The sequence below is a fragment of the Anoplopoma fimbria genome, chromosome 20, assembly GCF_027596085.1.
Source record: "Anoplopoma fimbria isolate UVic2021 breed Golden Eagle Sablefish chromosome 20, Afim_UVic_2022, whole genome shotgun sequence".
Taxonomy (NCBI): Eukaryota; Metazoa; Chordata; class Actinopteri; order Perciformes; family Anoplopomatidae; genus Anoplopoma; species Anoplopoma fimbria.
The window spans coordinates 27,295,676-27,317,031 of NC_072468.1; the positions used below are offsets into that span (position 1 = coordinate 27,295,676).

Sequence of the window (21,356 nt, forward strand, 5' to 3'; positions counted from 1 at the left end):
AAATGTTGTTCATAGAGAACGTGACAGTGTTGGGGTCTGACATGGAGACTTCAGTCCTGCTGAAATACAAAACAACCTCATGTGGACTCTTTAGAGACATTTCTCGGCGTCTTGTCTCTACAGGAAGTTGGCTGAGGAGAAATACGAGGAGATCCACAGCAGGAGGAGAGAACTGAGGAGCCGCCATTTTGAAAAAGTCAGCCTGGATGTCCTGAATGTAAGAAAAGATGAATTCACTGAGTTTAACTCTGCAGACCTCAGACTGCTGCTCCTCCTGGACTCGTTGAATTAGTCCTCTCATGGGTTAATTACTCCTGAAGGTCACTTCTCTCTCTCTGAGGCGCTGAGACCAACTCTCACTGGGTTTCACTTTAAAAACCAGTCAGTCAGCTTTCTTTACTCCAAACGACAGGAGAGCTGGGGGGGCGGAGCCTGTCGGAGTCAGCCAATCAGCAGCCAGCACCACCGGTCACTGGGATGGTCGCAGCCAATCAGGAAGCAGGATGAAGGCGAGATGTCAGAGGCGTCGATGCACGGTGAGAAAAATGATCATCACATACATGATTATGTATTTATATTTCCTGTATGATTACTAGTAGAGTTCATTCAACATATTGTCAGCACATTTTGGTTTAAAGAAGCAGTGGAGGAGAATATTTAGAGGACTATTTGGAGGTACTTGTGAAGTGCACTTCATTAATCTGACAGCTTTAGTTACTTTGCAGATTCAGATTATTAATATACCTTCTTCGTACACCAACTTTAGACTAGTGCAGTATCCAATAGGGCAGATGGATTTGTTTCCTGAGGTTGCTGTTAGCAGCGTTGTGGAGAACCGCTCACTGCTCGTTGACTCCAGAGAAGTGAAGAAGAGTTTGGTTGTAACGTTAGAAGGTTCACAGCAGAAGTGAACTAAAGTCAGTGAGCCATGTCTGCAGAGCCTGAAGCTGCATGGAGCACTACGGCTTGATAATCCAAGTGTTCAGGTGGTATAACAGTTTTATGTAACATAAGTGCTGCCCACAGCCTTTGAGCAAACTTTACACTCCATGGCATCACGTGATGGACCTCCTATGTAAAGAACTTCATGGAGGTTTGGTCTGGACCAGACGGCAAACCTCCGGTTCTGCAGAGTGAATCCAAAGCTTCCTGTGTTAAAGCTGCATTCTCTCTAGTGTCCACCAGGGGGCGACTCCTCTGGTTGCATAGAAGTCTATGAGAAAATGACTCTACTTCTCTCTTGATTTATTCCCTCAGTAAACATTGTAAACATGAGTTTATGGTCTCAATCTCTAGTTTCAAGTCTTCTTCAATACAGCATGATGTTCATTTAGTAAATGATGCTCCATTTAGAGTCAAACAGACCATAAAGCAGGGGATGCTTTAGGGCGGGGCTACACACTGATTGACAGGTCCACACCAGAGACGTATACGCCGTCTCTACGTCACTCCTCCTCAGTCCATATATGGTCACTTCCTGTTCGACACCGTTATAAGTAGCAGCTCAATATGTAAAGTTAATTCCATAGCGCCACCTTCTGGCCAAACTTGCACCTCATTCAACACTGCATATGCTTTGGTCCCAGACAGACAGAGACGTTCCTTTATGTTTCGATCTTTGTGATCAGAACTTCCTGATGTTTGAGCTCAGATCAGTTCCTGACAGCAGCTCATCGGACAGTAAAGTTACACTTCATAAATCTCGTCAAACAGATTTAATAAACTCTGATAACTTTCCTTCAGTTCAGTATTTGGATTAATACGGCCGTCATGTTCTCTGTCACTGAATAAAACGAGCAGCCAGTAAGTCAAAACTAATGAAATTTTGCGGCTGATCGGCAGCAGAAAAGCTCTCTGGAGATTTCTGAGTTCAGGCAACTTAATCAGGTGTTTATCTAGAAAATCCTCCAGGAGCCGTCGGGTATTAAAAAAAGGCCATAAGCCATAAATCTCATTAAAATTAGTGTCACTTTTGACAGATTGTTCAAATGAGAGAAAGAACTTCTGAACTTTTATGTATCATCCTCTAATCCGCCGTCCTGCCTGGACTCTGGTAGAAACACGTTTTTGAGGTGTTTCTATTATTTTGTCCACCCTATTTATACAAACGAGGGCTTAATAACAGAAACAGCAGAAAGGAGATTTCTCCAAAAATGACCAGAAAGTTGAATCAAATGCTTAAAATGATTTCTAACTGACAGAGGCCTCAGGTTGCTCCAGAAATTCATCCAAGAGCAAAGCTGGAAGTAGCATGAAGAGAAAATACTCAAGGTACTTGTACCTTTGAGGTACTTTGAAGTTTGTTGAGACCTTAAGCGAGTGTGAAGCTCACAGTACTTTACTCAGTAATCTTAGTTAGGTCTAGCAGTTTCCTGTTCAAACTTTTTCTCGTCTGAGTTTCATGCGTGACTCACAAAACATCTGTGAAACGAATCACGTTTCATCGGGACCTTCAGAGACTCCTGAAGTTCCCCGAAGGCCTCCTGAAGTCCCTGAACCCCGGTTTATGGAACCACAGATCGGAGATCTGACAGGCCTGATTATGAGATGAATCCTTTGAAGTGTGTTGAGACGTTAAATGTGTGTGAACCTCACAGCTGGAGAACAAAAGTGAGCCAAGTCTCTCCTGCAGGGAAGGTCCAGAATGAACTGATATGAAACACAGCAACACTTTTATTAAACTGCTATTGGACTAAAAACAGACACAGGTTTTTATTAAGGTATCATTTCTACCGTGTTCTGTATTAAGGAACCTGGAGGGCCTTTGAACACAGGACATATAGATTCACATGAAGAAAACAAGTTCATTTCATATCTTTATTACTTTCAGAGTCTTTTCTTTCCCTCCAGCAGTCACAACGTTTAACGTTCGTGTTTTTGAGTTTGATGCTCTCAGCTCTCAGTGTGGATGGGACAGTTTGAGGAGCAGCTCCATGTTGGACTCTGCAGACAATCGGAGGCTTTGAGTGAAGCTCCAGATGAATTTAAAGTCTGAGGGGAAACCTGACGAGCTCTTTAGCTCATGACTCAGTTTATAGAGGTGTGATTGCATCAAACTGCTCGGGGACACATGACGAAACCTTCTGCTGCTGCTGCTCCGAGACAAACGCTGAGCTGAGAAATAGAATTTAATTCATCATGCAGGAAATTGTTTTCAGAGACTTTAATTTCACGTTTTCTCACAAACCAAAATCCTTTCAGTTGAAAAATTCAGTTGGTCCCAACACACACACAGACACACAGACACACACACACACACACACACACACACACACACACACACACACACACACACACACACACACACACACACACACACACACACACACACACACACACACACACAGACACAGACACAGGCGTATAGTAAACGAGTCAGGATCCTTGTGAGGCTCCTCGTTGACACAATTATCCTAATTTTCACTAATATTTCCTCACAAAAATGTCCATCTCGACTTGGTAAAATGTCTTCATTTCCTTGATTGATACACTTCCACAAAATGTCTAATTTTCCTCAAAGTGTCCTCCCAAAGAAAGTCATTAATATTCTAAAATCTCTGCTTTAACAAAAATGTCCTTTCCCTCCAAAAACCACCTTACTTTCATCAAATGTCCTTACTTTGAAAGAGTCAATTTCAGGACATTTTAACTTCCCTTAAGATGTTCTCACAAAAATAAAACTGTCCTCACTTTCTGAAAATTTAAAGAAAATGTCCAAACATTTCCCAAAGTGTTCGCACCTTTTGACAATTTTAGCCTCACTTTCCATAAATGGACTTCAAGACACATTTTTGATTCTCACAAAGACACAATTTGGACTTTGAAACCTAAAAAAACCCACCTGCTAGTGATTTCCTTAAAGACTGTTTATAATTTATTTTCTATTTAAAGTCCTTTTAAAGTACATTATCTTGTGTCCTCAAAGAGACAGCTCATTAAAGAACAAACTTTACGGAGCTTTATCTTGTTGCCAAACTGTTTTTTTCAGGTCTCTACCTTCAGACACCCGAGAGCTTTTCCGGCTTTCTGCTCCTCAAACAGTTCTTTTTTAAATCTGGCAGCAGCTTCGACACGACTGTGACAGACGGGAAGCTCCTCAGAGACACAAACACCTCAGATAGTCTGATGTTTAAAAGCCTCGGTGGTCTCACTAAATGTTTTCAGCCTCAGCAGAAACAAACACACGACACCTGAGCCTCATCTGATTATTATTCAGGGTTATTTAAGTCTTTATTTATATCCATCCAGTAATACACGTGACCTGAAGAGGTCTAGATGAATGACATGTTAAAAAGAAGACATGTTGTTCCGAAGTGTCTCGGGTCTCTTTTGTTCTTCATTCAGAGTTTTATTCAGCTCTGAATTCCCGTTCATTCAGAGTTTTATTCAGCTCTGAATTCCCGTCTCGTCTGGACCCAGAGCTCTGCCCGATGTCTGATCCCGGCCGTGTGATTGGCTGACGGGGGAGGAAGAGACTCTGTCCTCAGAGAGACACATTAATTAAACATCCTCCATCTTTAAAACTCCCAGAGCTCGTTAGCAGAAATAATTATCCGACAGAGCGCCTGTTGAAAGTGACAAATTAAATCCATCCAGACCGGAGACTCTGGGACTCATTTATGTCCATCAGCTCTTTATTTTAATTTCATTTAACCTTCATTTTTCCAAGAATATTCCCATTGACACTCAGATCTCTTATAAAAGAGTAAAACAAGTAAAGAATAAGACATTTCACATAAAAGAAACAATTAAACAGACAAAACAAACCAATGTATTAGTAGTGTTCAGTAACAGGACATGTGCATACAGTGGTCAAATACTTTGACCACATACTTTATAAAATAAGTGTAGCTCACAACAGATGAGGAATAAAAACACTTTTGCTTGACAATGTTCTATTCTATGATTCTAAAAACAAAACAAACAACCTTCCTCATACAGGATGCAGTGATGTGTGCAGGAACACGAGTCAGAGTTGTAGCACAGCACGATCCACTGAATCTAACGTTTTCACAGAAGATGAACTTGCAAGCAAATGTAAAATATCACCATAATCAGTTGCTGATATATATTTTTTCTTCCTTGCAACAAAAGAAAAATATAATTTGTTTCTTAAATAGAAACCAAACTTCAGTTTCTCCATAAGATACTTGATATGATGTGATCTGAGTTTAAATCACCTCTGGAGGAGCTTTGAGACTGTTTTATCTGCTAACCCATCCTTATATATGCATCTGCACGTGTTCATGTGTCCAGGAATCCCAGAGGACCCTCAGGCTGCAGAAGTTTATTACAACCAGGACGCTTTTGATTCCTGTTCAGAGGACGAGGAGACGGAAACACCTGCAGAGACGCTCTACCTGTCTGACCCTCAGGTGAGTCATGAGACATGTTGACAGTGTTTTCATCAGGGAGCTGTTTGTGACAGTCACGTCTGAAAAGATCTGACTGTGAGCCGGCTTCACTACAGAGATTATAAACTGAGCTCAACTCAGACTGAACATCTGTAGAAGGAGTCCTTGTTCTGGAAAGATTTAGGTAAATGATCAGAGTGGCTCTCGCTAAGGAAGAGGCAGAAACCTTGGTGAGGTGATGTGGTTTGACACATTCTTTAAAAAGCTCTGATTGGGCTCTTGATAATGGACCAAACTGGAGAGTGAAATTGAGGCCTATTCATAGAAATTAGTCTCTATTCATACATGGTGTGATTATGAATATTATTTTACTTTTCTTTCTTCTTTCTTGAAGTCAGTGTTGATTTATTTCTCACATAACTTGTCTACTTCAGTAACGCCATTTCTGTAGTTAAATTTACCCAAACACCATCTTTTACTAAACTTGACTAAGTTGTTTCCTGTGAAGACAGAAGTTTATTTTAAAAATACTTAATTCATGTAATGTTGCTGGAAAATGTTTAGAATAAACATAGCAAATAAAGTAGAAATTGACTAAACATATTTTCGAGAAATATTCGAAAGAACATTTAGATTTTTAGTAAAAGATTGTGATAAAAAACATTTTACAAAAAGGAAAACGATTCTATTAGAACAAAGAAGTGGAATTCAGGACCAACGCCCTAATTGGGGCAGCAGAGAATTGTGTGTGTGTGTGTGTGTGTGTGTGTGTGTGTGTGTGTGTGTGTGTGTGTGTGTGTGTGTGTGTGTGTGTGTGTGTGTGTGTGTGTGTGTGTGAGAGTGTGCACACATTAGCATTAGCACGGATTAGCACGCAGTGATTTTGTCTGTGGAGGCTGAGAAGAAGCTTTGGTTTCATGTTTAAATTTGACGAGAGTTCTGTTTGTGTTTGGGCTCAAATTATCATAATATGATTCTCACACAGCGAGCTGAGCCCCTAAGAGCTCTAATTAGAGACACACACACACACACACACACACACACACACACACACACACACACACACACACACACACACACACACACACACACACAGGGCGTCCTGGCCTAACTTTAATTAGGATGCACACGCCCGTTAAAGAAAATACACCAAAAAACTGCAATTGTGCATTTATTTTCCAGCTGACTCTTAATATTAATTTAATGAAAGCTGGTTTTAGTTTCAACAATCTGCCTCTCAGCTGATTAAATAAGACGTGAAGAACAAAAAATATATATATACATATATATAACTACATATTTATATATATTTATATATATATATATATATATATATATATATATATATATATATAAATATATATGTACATGTATAGTAACAAAAGTAACAACTGCTGGTAAAATAATCAACTTTTACTTTTGGTTTCACTCGAGACACAAACATCTGTCTCCTGGGTTAAAGTCCTGTGTTTGTTTGACACATCCATCCTCGACACGCTGCCTTTATTTCTCTCTATACTCCGTCACCTTCTTTGTTCCCGTCATAATAACTCCGACCACTAGAGGTCGACGCTGTCTTCTCGTATTCGTATCAGTAATCGATCATGTGTATTGATGATGACGGCCGTGTGAAGCTGCTGGTTGGTGGAGCCGGTCTCTTATTTATGAGGCTGATAACATTCAGTCGTCTGGTTTCATTGAAGCGGCTGGTTTTCACTTTAGCAAGATTCATTCTTGCTAAAGTGAAAAATTCAGTTGGTCCCAACACACACACACACACACACACACACACACACACACACACACACACACACACACACACACACACACACACACACACACACACACACAGGCGTATAGTAAACGAGTCAGATAGCAGCTCTGCATCCCTGAAATGATTACAGCCAATTTACACCAATGGAGCGGAGGGACGAGTCCAATAAAGCGTCTCCAGAGAGAGAGAGAGCTCATGAGTCCAGCAGCTGATGGTTGTGGTGTGTTTGAGGCTCGGAGAGAAAATGGGAGGCTCGGAGAGATTAAACCTATTTGTCACTGCTGATAGTGACGACTGGAAAAAATAGAAAAAGAGGAGAGAAGAGAGAGAAATGGAGCGGGACCGGATAATTAGTGGAGCTGAGACGGAACGGAGCAGCAGCTTCCAGCCTCCGACACACAGACTCGACTTCTGATTCTCTCCCTGTGGTCTGTTTGAAATGATTCAGAGCCAGCAGGACTCTTAGAACAGATACCAGACAGTTCTTTTTTAAAAAGAAGTGAAGTTTTGGGGAATATCAACATGTTTAAACCTCCATTTTTAATTAACTAAATGCTCCAAACTTCAAATCTGCACTTAAATCAACAGAGTTTGAATATGGTCCTGATTTAGATGTGAAAAGAATCAACCGTCAAACATTTTCTTTATTTGACGCTACAGAAACATTTCACATGTTTAATATCAGGCCCTTATTAATGTCATTCAGTAGATGTATTTAGTATTGTTATTTCAGCTGGAGAGGAAATGTGATGCTTCACTTTCTATAGTCTGCTTTATTATTATTTAGCGCCAACAGGATTCTTTTTAAAGATACCAAACAGTACTTTTTTTAAAAGAATTGTAGTTTTGGGAGAATATCAACCTGTTTTAACCTCAATTTTAAATTTAGCAAAATGCACCAAACTCTTCAAATCATCAGTGTTGAAAACAGAACTTCACTAAAATGCAGGGTAAAGTTTTAAAAGCGTCCTGATTTAGATGTTTAAAGAATCAGTTACCAAACACGTGATGCTCGTTTTCTATATTTGATGCTACAGAAATATTTCACATCTAATATCTAATGTCTAATATCCAGCCCTGATTGTTGTAATTCAATAGTTTTTTATCTGCTGGAGTCACTTGATATCATAATATAATCTGACAGAAGAAAAAGGGTAATAAGAGAAGTCAGTCTTCATGTCGTTGGACTGAATTCACGTTACAAACTAATCTTTTCTTTCTCAGCACTCAAAAGAGACTTGGTTTACTTAAATCCAACCTCTTTTCTTTGAGAAGAATGTTAAATTGTAGTCACTTATAATAAAAAGCAGATTCTCAAAAATGTATAAACAGAGGATTCATGTCCAGAAATGATTTGTGTTCAGACTAAACTATTATAGACTTCTGCAGGAATGAGTTATTTCAGCAACCTGACATTAAGTTAAAGAAACAGAACTAAGATAAGGGGCGATATTGAGAAGACATGCCATGAATGTGAAATAAATTGGCTAATCAAGGGGGTCAAATCAAAGTTAAAACCATTATTCAGCATCTCAAACGCCAACAAGAAGCCATCAAGTAATTCTCCCAGATAGAGACTACTTATAGGGTTTTTAGATTCACAAATTATGATAAAGAGATGTCACAGTGTAATGTTGATTTAACGGACATAAATGAGGAACGCTGGAGACGAGCAGAGAAGAAAGACGCCAACAAAAACTCCACGGAAAAAAGATTACATCGTTTTCAACCACTTAAACTCAGACACCAGAGGTCCTTGATTTGGTCCTCCATTAGAGTGAGTAATGTAGAGGTATCACTGTTTGCTTCTACAGAGCCAGAGGGGAAGTGGATGAGACTGATGAGAATCAGAGACGTCTCACTGGTTTGTGGACTCATGTTTAAAGCCTTGTGTTGGGCATTTTGGCCGCCGCCATCTTGGATTTTGGTTGTTGCCTTTTCAGCCGTATATGTCTCTGTCAGAGACCTGTCAATCAGTGTGTAGCCCCGCCCTAAAGCATCCCCTGCTTTATGGTCTGTTTGACTCTAAATGGAGCATCATTTACTAAATGAACATCATGCTGTATTGAAGAAGACTTGAAACTAGAGATTGAGACCATAAACTCATGTTTACAATGTTTACTGAGGGAATAAATCAAGAGAGAAGTAGAGTCATTTTCTCATAGACTTCTATACAACCAGAGGAGTCGCCCCCTGGTGGACAGCAGAGAGAATGCAGCTTTAACACATGAAGCTTTGACTTCACTTTTCAGAATAGTGAAGACAGTCAGGCACTCAAGGCTTCAAAACATCAGAACACAAACCAACGATTGACGTCACCATGACTACGTCCACTTCTTACAGGAATTTGTCTTAATCTTTGAGAGAAGCAAAAGATTTTCACAACATTTCTGTCTAAAAGTTGTGTCTATGATAAACTACACTGGATAAAAGTCAGTGTTTGGTCGGTCTGGTGATACTCCCGACATGCAGAACACGATGCATCTTTCCATCCCGTCGTGTAGACACACATCTGATCTGTGAGCGAGTTGGTGCTGCAGCTATCTTTGGGTTTTCCCTCAGCGTCTCACCTCCTACTGACCGTCTGTCCTCAGACCTCCACAGCTGATCCAACCAGCTGTCTCACATGTAGAAGACAGGAAGTCCGTTCAGACCAGATGCCTGTTCACATGCTGTCGGTCTCGTGTCTGAGTCATGATGGCTTGAATAGAAACGTTAAAGCCACAGAGGCCTGTTCACACAGAGCGCCGCGGCCAACAGCAGACCATCACTGTTAGTTCCTTTGGTCTATTTTCTCTGTGCCGCTAGCGAATCTGGGGAGAAAACACACTGATAATCTACCATAAATAATATCAATTTTGTGATGATGACATGATATAAATGGTCTCTGATAAATATAAATATATATAGTTCCATCATCCCTCTGCCTGCTGTTCTCCTAGAGTTTCAATCCCCACAATCAGATTTCATAATCCATCCATTAAATAATTAGAAATAGCCTAATGGCACTGCTATTTGTGATAAGGGGTTTTAAATGATTTATAACCCAAATGTGTCCAAACAGAGAGAAATCTTTTCCTAAAACAACCTAAGTAGTTTCCTGTGAAGACAGAAGTTTATTCTGAAAAGACATTTATATAAGTGGAAATTGACACGTGTTGCTGGACTTTAGTAGAAAAACGCATGAAAGATGAGTTGCATTAAAGTGATGAACATATTATTGCATTAAGTAAGATTTTGATTGCAAGACTTTTACTTGTAACCAAGTATTTCTACCCCGTGGTGATATAAGTACTTCTACTGAAGTAAAGATATAAGTACTTCCTCCTCTTCTTGGAGCAACAAGAGATCCAGTAATATATTTTCTGGGTGAAGTATTACTGTGTACCAAGATCCAAACCAACTGGCCTTCTAAACTAAACCCACCTTTACCAGTAAAGGAGCTAAAAATGCAAACGTTTGATTTGAGCGTGGAGAAAATCATGATCAGGAATCAGAATCAGAATAGTTCATAAAACAATAACAAGATAAATCCTTCTTAGCTGTGTTGGTCCTCAGCTTCTGTAACTTCAGTTATAACTCAGTCTGTCAACAGAAACAGAAATGAAAGCCATAAACGTTCCTGAGAACACAAACACCATCAGTTATTAGAGCTGTTGGTGACAGATGAGAGGAGCGAGAGAGTTTGTTGTCACAGCTGATGAAGAATAATATTTACTGTTGACTCAGTGTTTGTGTGTGGAGCAGAGAGAGCAGCAGAGTAGGAAGACTCCACAGATGTCTCAGAGCATTCATAAAGGAGATTTAGCTCAACGCGCTGTTCGTCCCATTATTCTCCAGAACTGCAGAGGGCGCACAAACAAAATGAACTGTGAAGAAGACAACGAGTGTAACCAACGAAAAGACATGAACCAACCTCCACACGGCAGAGGAGGATATAAGTTATGAAGAAATGAAGGTTGAATATTGTGTAAACTATTTGATTCGGCTGCAAGATATTTACTCCAATGTAGCTTTAGAACAACTAATAAACTAATTGTCTTTATTTGTATAATCCCGAGACATGTTAATAATGTTTTAATCACTGAACTATTCGGGACATTTATGTCTGAAAGTCCCGTTGTGCACTACAAAGATATTCAGAGGTCCAACAGCTTGTAAAGCCTTCATGCACGACATGCAGGACCAGATTACGTCAATATCTGGTGCGTGCATCTAACACCGGCTTCACTACGACAACCATAAACTACACTGTAGAGAGAGCTGGTAGAGTCTCATAGAGTTGGTAGAGTCTCATAGAGAGTTGGTAGAGTCTCATAGTCTCATAGAGAGTTGGTAGAGTCTCATAGAGTTGGTAGAGTCTCATAGAGTTGGTAGAGTCTCATAGAGAGTTGGTAGAGTCTCATAGAGTTGGTAGAGTCTCATAGAGTTGGTAGAGTCTCATAGAGAGTTGGTAGAGTCTCATAGAGAGTTAGAGTCTCATAGAGTCTCATAGAGTTGGTAGAGTTTCATAAAGCTGGTAGAGTTTGAGTGAAAGCAGCAGCAGGGTGAAGCTCCTTCACACTAAACTCCCTGAAGATAATCAGTGTGTTTCCATCACACAATGTTCTGTCTCCAAACACAAAGATTTTTGATACTCTCTCGTGATATATATATATAAACATCTCCCATTAAAACACTGCAGAAGAAGAAGTGATTTAAAGAGCTTCAGTCAAAGATCAAATAATGTAAAACAAGTAGAGCACATGAAGAAAACATGACATTTGTTTTTCATATATCAATGTTCGGAAAATGATAGTTTGTTATGCAGAACCATCTGAGAAGCAGTAGATAGTGATGGGAAATTGTTTGGAAAAGGGAAGGCTCTTTCAAAGAGATTCTTGACAGATGATTGAATGAGCCATCCGTCAATCAAACTCAGAAGAGCAAAAACATCTTCTCCATCGAGAAAAACCTTCAGTGTTGTTGTTTGTTCTTCTGTCAATCAGGAAATCCTCTCCAGTTCTGATAGAACTGGTTCTATTACAGCAGCTGTCTGATGTTTTCACGTCATCATTTATTCACTTAGTCTGTTTCTGCTTTTATCCTTACAACAGTTTTCACACCACTCTTTTCTGTTATGCCCCAACATAGTTATATTATGATTATTAATAACCCTTTGGACCTGAACAATGCAACTTGTGTAAAACGGTCACCTTTTCTTCTAAGAGTCATACATCTGTCAAATTAAACCCAGTGCTGTTAGAGCCAGTGACCTGCACTTTATTGGCATATATGAGAGATATGTAAAGGTCGTTGAGCTGATTATAGATATAATTTGCAGTCTGCTCTAGTGTTGGTCAGTCAGGAGATAAAATGTGAGAAAACACAGTCGGGGATGAAACAGAGAAGCTGCTAAACTGGTGTGTTGTTTCTTTATCATATCTTCACGTCCCACAATCCTCCTCTACATGATTCACACTGAATCTGCCACCTCAAGTGTTTGACTGCGTTTTAAAATGTTGAAATCAGCTTTAATTGATCTGTGAATCACATGAAACTGAATTAACTTTACTCTTTGTTTTATGTAAATAATGATTGAAATGAAACTGGTACATTTATATGATGTACTGGCTGTATAACAACATAGTAAGAAATAAGCGATTATTACACTGTACAGAATGTCTCACAGAGGTGATGGTCGATCCGTCCTTAAGGGAAAAAGAAGCTTTAGGGCCGGGAACGCATGCGTAAAGTTAACATTTACGTTCACTAACATTGTATGTGAGCAAACGGGAGAATGGAACATTCAGTTATGGTGGCAAAGCAAATTACCATTGAGTGGAATTCACCTTTGGTGAACTTTAAACATGCAAAGCTACAGCCTCAACTAATGTTGTCCAATGTCAAAAGATGTGACTGTGATAATGTTTATCTTCAGATTGAATGCCAGTTCTTCCATGTCAGATTTTAAAATCAGACTGCTCTCTAACCTAATTTCCAGGCATCAGTTTCAGAACCATCATGTGAGGATGACAGGAAGACTTAAGTCGTGAGGATTTGCAGAGATGTCTAAAGAATGTTAAAGGCAGACTTTCTGGAGTTTAAGAATGTTCACGTAAATACGAGGTTGTATCATCTGCATACGGTTAAACTTTGGCATTAAAACACTTTATTTAAGTCTGGGAAAGATTGATGGTTTTGAAAATGTTTTTTGTCAACACTTGTTTCAGCTAAACAGCAACTTTCTTTGATATTTATCAGTCCTGCCACTACTCTCTCAATCAAAACAATAACCCAGGTGGTTTACATCATTTATGATCATTGAAAGATCCTTTAGTTGATTTCCTGGAATAACACTGAAAATTGAAGGAATAAATACATTATTTTATTATAGAGAGTGATATCATAAATAGTTTTTTTATGTCTGTTGTCTTCAGGTCAGTGAGCTGGAGGCCATGATGAAGCACATGCAGAGAGTTCTGGACGAGGAGCTGATCGGTCAGTACATACAAATGCACAGGGTATATACACAATGTTCATACAGTACACTGGTTACATAAACATAATACTTTTTACACAAATGTAATGAAATACACTGAGCACATGTGACGTGTTATGAAGCTCAATTATTTCTTGTTAATTTCGAGTACAGAAAACATGAATCTACTGATACTGAATGCGTAGACAGAGAACTTTAAAACACAACTTTTATATGAAAGTAAAGCAAACATCACAGCTCATTTTGAAATTATTAAAAACGGTATGAATGTGATAAAACTCTTTTGTTTGAAAGTGTTTGTTTGAAAGTAAAACATGAAGATTTACCAGTCATTAGGTTCCCATAAGGTTTTGTGCTCTCTTTTTAAAAAGTGGTCCTTTTTATTATTGGGAGTTCATATTTAATGTCACTAGCAGCAGACACACACACACACACACACACACACACACACACACACACACACACACACACACACACACACACACACACACACACACACACACACACACACACACACACACACACACACACACACACACACACACACACACACACACGCACGCACGCACGCACGCACGCACGCACACACACACACACACACACACACACACACACACACACACATTAATACATGAAACAAGGTGTCAACGTTGATTTATTGGACACATAACTTGTGTACTCAGTAAAAGCTTTTCTGTAGTTATTTTAACCCAAACGACAATCTTTTCCTAAAACCAATGAGTTTCTCAAAGTTTGTTTTATTTTATTTTGAAAAGACTGTATCATGTAACAAGAGGGAATGAACACGTGTTGCTGGACTTTCATAAGTAAAATGCTCTAAATATGAGGAGTAACTTTTTGTAAGTTCTCATATGAACGGTTGTAAACTCTGAAAGTCATCACGCATCAGCTTCTTCATGTGTTGCTGTGACGACGGTGAGGTAAACAGCAGAGAGACAGCGTTACAAAGTCACCCAGCAGGAAGGACAGAGAGGTCTGATGGAAACCAGCGAGGCGTCTGTGTTCCTTCATGCAGATCTGGAGTCAGATTTAAACTTCACATCAGTGTCCTCCAGCAGTTTGCTGATGTGCTAATAAGCCCGTCGAATGTTGATGACTGGATGTGTATCGTTGCTGTCTCTCTCCTCCTATTGTCCTTTACTTTATTCTACCTCCTCCTCCTCCTCCTCCTCCTCCTCCTCTCAGTCTTCAGTTCCCGTTGGCTTGGTTCAGTCACTATCTCTCCTCTGCTGTGAAACCTGTTCGTCTTGCTCTACTGACCTCAGAACAAAAAATAAAACCCGCTGAGCTGAAGATGAAACTTTGTTCGTTCTCTCCTCCTGTCAAAGGAAACGCAGCGACTTCTGCTACAGAAACAGTCCTGAGAAACATATAAAATGAATAACAGCCTCACAAGGAGTCTTACAGAAACAGTTCAAGGAAATCCTCTTGTTGTGTTGTTTTCAGTTTTTTATATATATGTTTTTTCAGTTTTGTATAATGACAGTGTCAAATAACTTTTTAATGGCCACTGTAATAAATGGAGAGTAAAAATCTCCAACATGTTCAGCATTTTATGTTTTACATCCCAGTAGGTAAACTGATTATCTTTGGGTTTTGTAGAAAACAAGATGTTTAGTATTGAAAAAAAAGTATTGAAAAATGATTTCACCTTTTCTGTTTTATCTAAAAAAAGAGAGGATAAAAGAAGAACAGATCCCTGTAAATTCTCAAATTAAAGCAATAACTTTAACAGCTGAGTTTTAATAACAGTCAGCATGAAACAAATAAATCAGGAAAAGAAAGAAGAGAAACACTGAACTCTCAGATAGTACATTCAGTATAATGTACATTTTTACACCATTCACTTCCATCAGTACAACAATTAGCTTTTACTTTGCCAATGAGCTACAGTCAAGCTTCAAATGTTTCAAAGTAAAAGCATTCCAGGAAAGTGAGGGATTATGCCGTTTGAGCCTCTGAAAGGCTTTTAATCTGAAAGATCTGTGCAGCAAGTGATAGTGCCTTGAAAGTGAAAAAAAACAGCAAATAATTGGAGGAAATTAATTATAAGATCATTTTAAAGTTGGCATGACTGGAATTAGAGCATTGTAACTGAACCTCATACTGAATGTATCCAGACAACAAGGTTACAAAAAGAAAGACTTTTTTTAAAGCTGCTGTTTGATATTTTCTTATTATTCTGCTCGACTCTGAGAATAAAACAACATAAGAGTTGGTTCATTCTAGTTCGATGGAAAAGTGTAATTTAGATGCAAATCCAACCGACACATACGGAACGTCTGACATTTATATTCATTGAATTTGTCATTTAGGTTTTTTTAAATTAGACATGAAGATTGAAAACGTAGGAGACAATTAAATAACAAGTTCTGACTGAAAGGAACAAACCCTCTCTGTGTTTCTGCACATGGATGAAATCATGTTTATGTATTTATTCATGAATGCACTCATGTATGTACATATTTCTACGTGCATATGCTCGTTGTCATGGTAACAACCATGTTTAATGAAGGAGCCTCTGACGGTTTGTCATCATTAACCCCTTGTGTCACTCATTCTGGTCTTCAGGGTTTATCTTTAAGTCCTGACAGACAGGATTCATGCTGCTGGATCAGGTTTCTAATGTGGTTCTTGGTGGTATTCCTGCTTCCCAGAGGGTGAACCCTTCACATAGTATCAGTTTGAAGTGAATCAGTTGGGTTGAAGACGGTGGAGTGCTTCCTTCAGGTTGAGAGTGAGCTGCTGCCTCAAGTGAAGAAACTCAGGAATCTCAGAGTGTTGTTCATAATGGAGATGAAGCAGAATCAGTAATCTCTTTATAAATCACTTCTTAAAACCCATTTTTACAGACTGGCTTTTATGTTATGTCGGCGCTTTGATGCTTTATTTTATTGGTTGGGCCTCATTGTTGAGCTTTCTGTTTTATTGCCTTTCTTTTAATCCTTTGTCCATCAAAGCACTTTGTAAACTCTGTTTTTAAAGGTACTATATAAATAAAGTTATTATAATTATTATAATTATAAGTGAGCCTAAGGTGTGCTGGACTGTCGTGGTTAAATACTGAAAGAAGATGAAATGGCAGTTAAAAGTGCTGTAAAGAGTTATAGTGTACACGTAAACTCTGAATTAGGTTAAATCTGTTGAAGGTAAAGTTAAAGAGAAGTCGAGATCATTGAAGTGTAAATAATTAATTTCACTTAGTGAAGCAGATGATAACTTAATTAAAGGTGAGAGCTGAAAGTAGTGAAACTGTGAGTTGATGAGCCAAAAACATTGTGATTGTCATGTGAAGAGCAGGAGACGATGGAGGCAATAAGAGAAGTTTAAAGGTCAACTGAAGAGTGAGAAATGAAATGAAAGCAGTTGAAGTCAGTTCAATAAATCAACTGAATTGTCAGTTGACGTAGAGGACGATCGTCAGTCAAACTTTATTTCACACAGTGATGGTTAACGTTAAACTGTGTAATAAATCCACTGTTGATGATGATGAAGCTGATGGATCTGCAGGGCGGAGGTGTGGAGGTGGAGGTGGAGGTGGAGGGGCAACAAGAAGGTACTGAAGGTAGAGAGACAGTCTTATTTAAAAAGAGACGGCAGCATGGTGTCTGTAGAACGGTGTCGCTGTGCTATTGGATAGAAGAGACCAGCTGATCAGAACAGCTGATATCATGATTGACAGCCCCGAACAATGAACGTGAGGGAATCATGTATGATAAATAAACACCAGGCCGAAGCACGCACAGGTCAAGTCCTCTGACTGAACTCTAGAGCTTCATCTGTCAGCGACAATGGAAATGTTCTCCACAGATCCTGGTTTGTTCCTGACATTCAAGTTTAACGACCCTTAAATAAGCGTGATGTCTGCGAGGTCGTCAGCTCGTTAACAATCAGAGCTCGTTAACATCCGGAGCTCGTTACATCTCAGGGTTTCCATATAATCAAGAGGCTCGTTAAGACTCTGAGCTCGTTAAGACTCCCAACCTGTTGAGACTCTGAATGTCTTTAACGCAGACATCTGGAGAAGAACCGCATCTTTACTCTTCATGAGGTTTTTATCTTTGTGTTTGTATCTGTGTCTGAGTAGATTCTGGCATCAGATATCATTCTTCATAATCCGGTTAGATCACCTCACAGACTCCTCTGAGCTGCGATTAATGGAGGCAGAGCTGCTGAAGCAGGACGGAGAACGAGGGAGAGAATAACCAACAGTGACACTGTGGATCAAAATAAGTGGGAATATGGGATTTCAGATGAAATGTTAAATGTCACACTCTTTGTTTTGTTGTTTCTGTCGGTTTACAGGAGACCCAGCAGAGCCCGAGGCCCCTCAGAGTCCTCAGGGGCCCCCCATAATCAACAGCAGCCTGCTGGAGACCAGAATCCAACACCTGAGAGAGTGAGTCTGAGGGGGGCTTTTATTTTGGAGCTTTTATTTTGGAGTCTGGAGATCCTGTCTTGCAGCCTGTGCAGTTTCAATGTTTTGCACATGAAATCTTCAAAAACCTCGCAGCTCACAGAGATTCTGTCCTCTGGTCCTGATCTGAAATGCTCTGAAAAAAACAAAGCTCCTTGTTTTGGTTTAGTAAAAACAAATCATGGTTTCACTTCAAATAAGTATGTATGTTACATGATTTCAATTATTAACAGTGGTCTCCTGGGTGAAAGTCCTGTGTTTGTTTGACCCGTCCATCCACCACGACCTCCTCAGCAGACTTCAGATGACTTTGATAAGAAACATATTTGTGGTGTAAATTCACAAAAACAGTTTGATGGTATGGGGTCGTTATTTTTGGGAGTCGGGGCTGCTGTTTTAATTGCCTTCCTTGGAGCAGCATCTCTGGTCCTCATCAGCTTCCACACTTCCGTTGCTTTTATTCTCAGCTTGTTTCTATAGAAGTGTTGTCAGAGGACAGAGCGTCGTCCATGTTCAAGATGTTCGTTTCTCTGACAGAGTCTTCAGCTTCACTTTCGGTTTGAACTGAAGGATCTTTGTCTTGGTTGTTCATAAACCGATTTTGTCAGTTTTCTTGCAATTAGGGAAGTTATAACTATACCTTTATGTTACTGTGTTCTGGAGCGTTTTGCCATCCTTGTTGGGTCTTCACTAATGTTCTCTGTGAGTCTGTAGTTTTTTCCTTTTAGATTTATCACCCCAGATTAAAATCACCCATAAGAATGTATTCTTTGTTTAGATTCCACTCTGCCTCGACTTGATCTGCAGAAGAAGAGGGCCATAACTGTGGGGACAAGATTGTTTTGGTTCCACCATATTCTAACGCGTTAGCCGCTATGAAAGCCAGCGGTTCACATTTACTGTCATCTTCACAGTAAAAAGCTCCGCCCTCCCTCCATCAGGTCTATCTTGTCTAAAACATTGATATCCACAGAATTTATCCACCTGGACTTTCTTCAGACAGAAGACGATTTCCCTGATTGCTGTTTGATGGACGTTTCTGATGATGAAATGTCCATCAAATGGCCTCCTTGTTCTCAGCTTCAGGCCCAATAAGACTTTCAATTGGTCGACAGTTTGGAAAGTTTTGAATGACAATATAAAATGCAGTCTGCAGAAGATTTGATGAGGGACAGTTGACCTTTTCCCAAGTCCAGCCTGTTATGAAGCTCAGTGTGTGAAATACAGGTGATTCGACATAAAACCCACTGTCTCTAAAATCTTTAAAAGATTAAAAGTCACTCACAGAGATTGAGACCATAAACTCATGTTTACAATGTTTACTGAGGGAATAAATCAAGAGAGAAGTAGAGTCATTTTCTCATAGACTTCTATACAACCAGAGGAGTCGCCCCCTGGTGGACAGGAGAGAGAATGCAGCTTTAAGACTTGAAGCATCAGCTTTGCTCGGCAGAACTGGAGGTTGTCTCCTGGATCAGTGCCTATATCTGCAGACTTCAGCATAACTCTGGAGCACTAGGTTGGGGGACCATTATTCTCCACTGAGTATTTCACCCAACCCAGAAAGTTCATGCTGACTCACTCCAGTAAATCCGCAGCCAAGTTCTGAAGCATCTGAAGTGTCACTGGTCCAGGATTAAGCGGCACCTCTGGAGAACAATGGACACATGAAGAGTAGACCTGTTATCCACTCATAATGGTGGCAGAAGACCGATCTGTGGACCAACGATCGCTCCTCTACCTGCAGCAGGACGGAAGGAAAGACTGTCCGGCAGATTGTTGTAGAAGCTCCATCTATTCTTCATGGAGAGACAAATCCTCAGTGAGAAGTTAACTCTGACGTTCTACAACACTTTTCTTCTGCTGAGTTTCTTCTTTGGCTGTGAGGAATCGGCTCAAACATAAGCTCCGTCTCGCACCGAGCGTCTGTGAAAGTTTAATTTTAAAAGAATCCAATTATTCCAGAGAAACATGTTGCCTGAAGCTGCAGCGCGTCGCCCGTCAGGATCAGACTGTGGTATGAACCAGATTCACTTAGTTTGTGCAGATTATAATGAAAGAAAGCCGAGAAGAAAACAAACAAAGCACAAAGAGAGAAAGAACGGATACAATAATAAAACACAAAGATCTTTTAATAACCGAAGAACAAACAGAGAAAATACAGCATGACAGCAAACATTTAGACAAACTGGAATCAAGTGTAAGTCACACAAACACAGGAGAGAGTCTCTCACCTGGAACGTTTATGAATGAATGAATGAATGAATAAACGTGGACGAACACAGAAACACAAAACGTTCATGAAGCAAGAAGAGCTGGAGACATGAGATGTGTGTGCAGAGATGAGGAGGTTGCAACCTTCATCACATTGACAACAACATAATGGACTTCTTCTTCTGTGGTGGTTTAATGGCACCGTCCAGCTGTTTATATACGTTATATATATACTATACTATACTATATACTATATACTATATATATATATATATATATATATATATATATATATAGTATTGGGGGTGGCAGGTGGCAGCGGTTGATGAAACTGAGAATCTGGCGCTCCCCACTTTGATTAGGGTCAGCTTGTCACCATGGTAACAACATCAGCCACACACACACACACAGCTGTTCAGTGTGGGAATTAATGGCTGTGAGCTCCTCATAAAAGGAGGAGGAGGAGGAGGAGGAGGAGGAGGAGGAGGTATGAAGAGGAACAGAGATTCTAACAGTTCAGTGTGTTTTGGTTCCTTCGCTGTCGGAGGAGTCGATCTTTAAAGTTGATAAATAAAATGACTGAACTCTCTTGAGTTTTAAATCTCGTTGGCAGAAGATAAAAAAAATAATCATCTGATTGGAATTAAAATAAAATACCAGAGTCTCACGAGGATGAAGACTTTTTAGCAGCACGACTGCATTCATATTTGTTGGTGGGATACATTATAATATTATTCTAATTTCTGTTCCTCTCATTAAACAAAATACACAATTGTTCACACATCTATTTATATTAACTGAGAAGTTATACACTTTAATTAAAAGACACTCTAGTGAAATCAGAATTGGAAACAGAAGCTGTGAGGTTTCAGTTTGTTTGGTCCAACTATAGCATAACATAATAAGAACATTCTAAAAGAAATTAAGCATTATTCTTTGATATAGTTATAAACAAAATTGGCACAAATCCATAATGTTAAGCTCCTTCAGGGAGAACTGAGTGGAGAATGTTTCTGAAGGGAAAGTGATAAAAGAAAATTTTTCTTCTATATCTTCATGTTTGTCTGTGATGTGACGTGAAAGGTATTCAAAGTT

General features: G+C 39.5%; 1 protein-coding gene across 1 annotated transcript in view; it reads left to right on the forward strand.

Moving 5' to 3' along the window:
• nek11 (NIMA-related kinase 11) overlaps nt 1-21,356 on the forward strand; it is a 55,774-nt gene that overhangs the window by 31,329 nt on the left and 3,089 nt on the right. Inside the window, exons 11-15 of the mRNA XM_054620911.1 lie at nt 124-217; nt 413-536; nt 5,257-5,375; nt 13,548-13,608; nt 17,936-18,029. Coding sequence (XP_054476886.1) covers nt 124-217; nt 413-536; nt 5,257-5,375; nt 13,548-13,608; nt 17,936-18,029 — 492 coding nt within the window. The remainder of the gene's footprint in view (nt 1-123; nt 218-412; nt 537-5,256; nt 5,376-13,547; nt 13,609-17,935; nt 18,030-21,356) is intronic.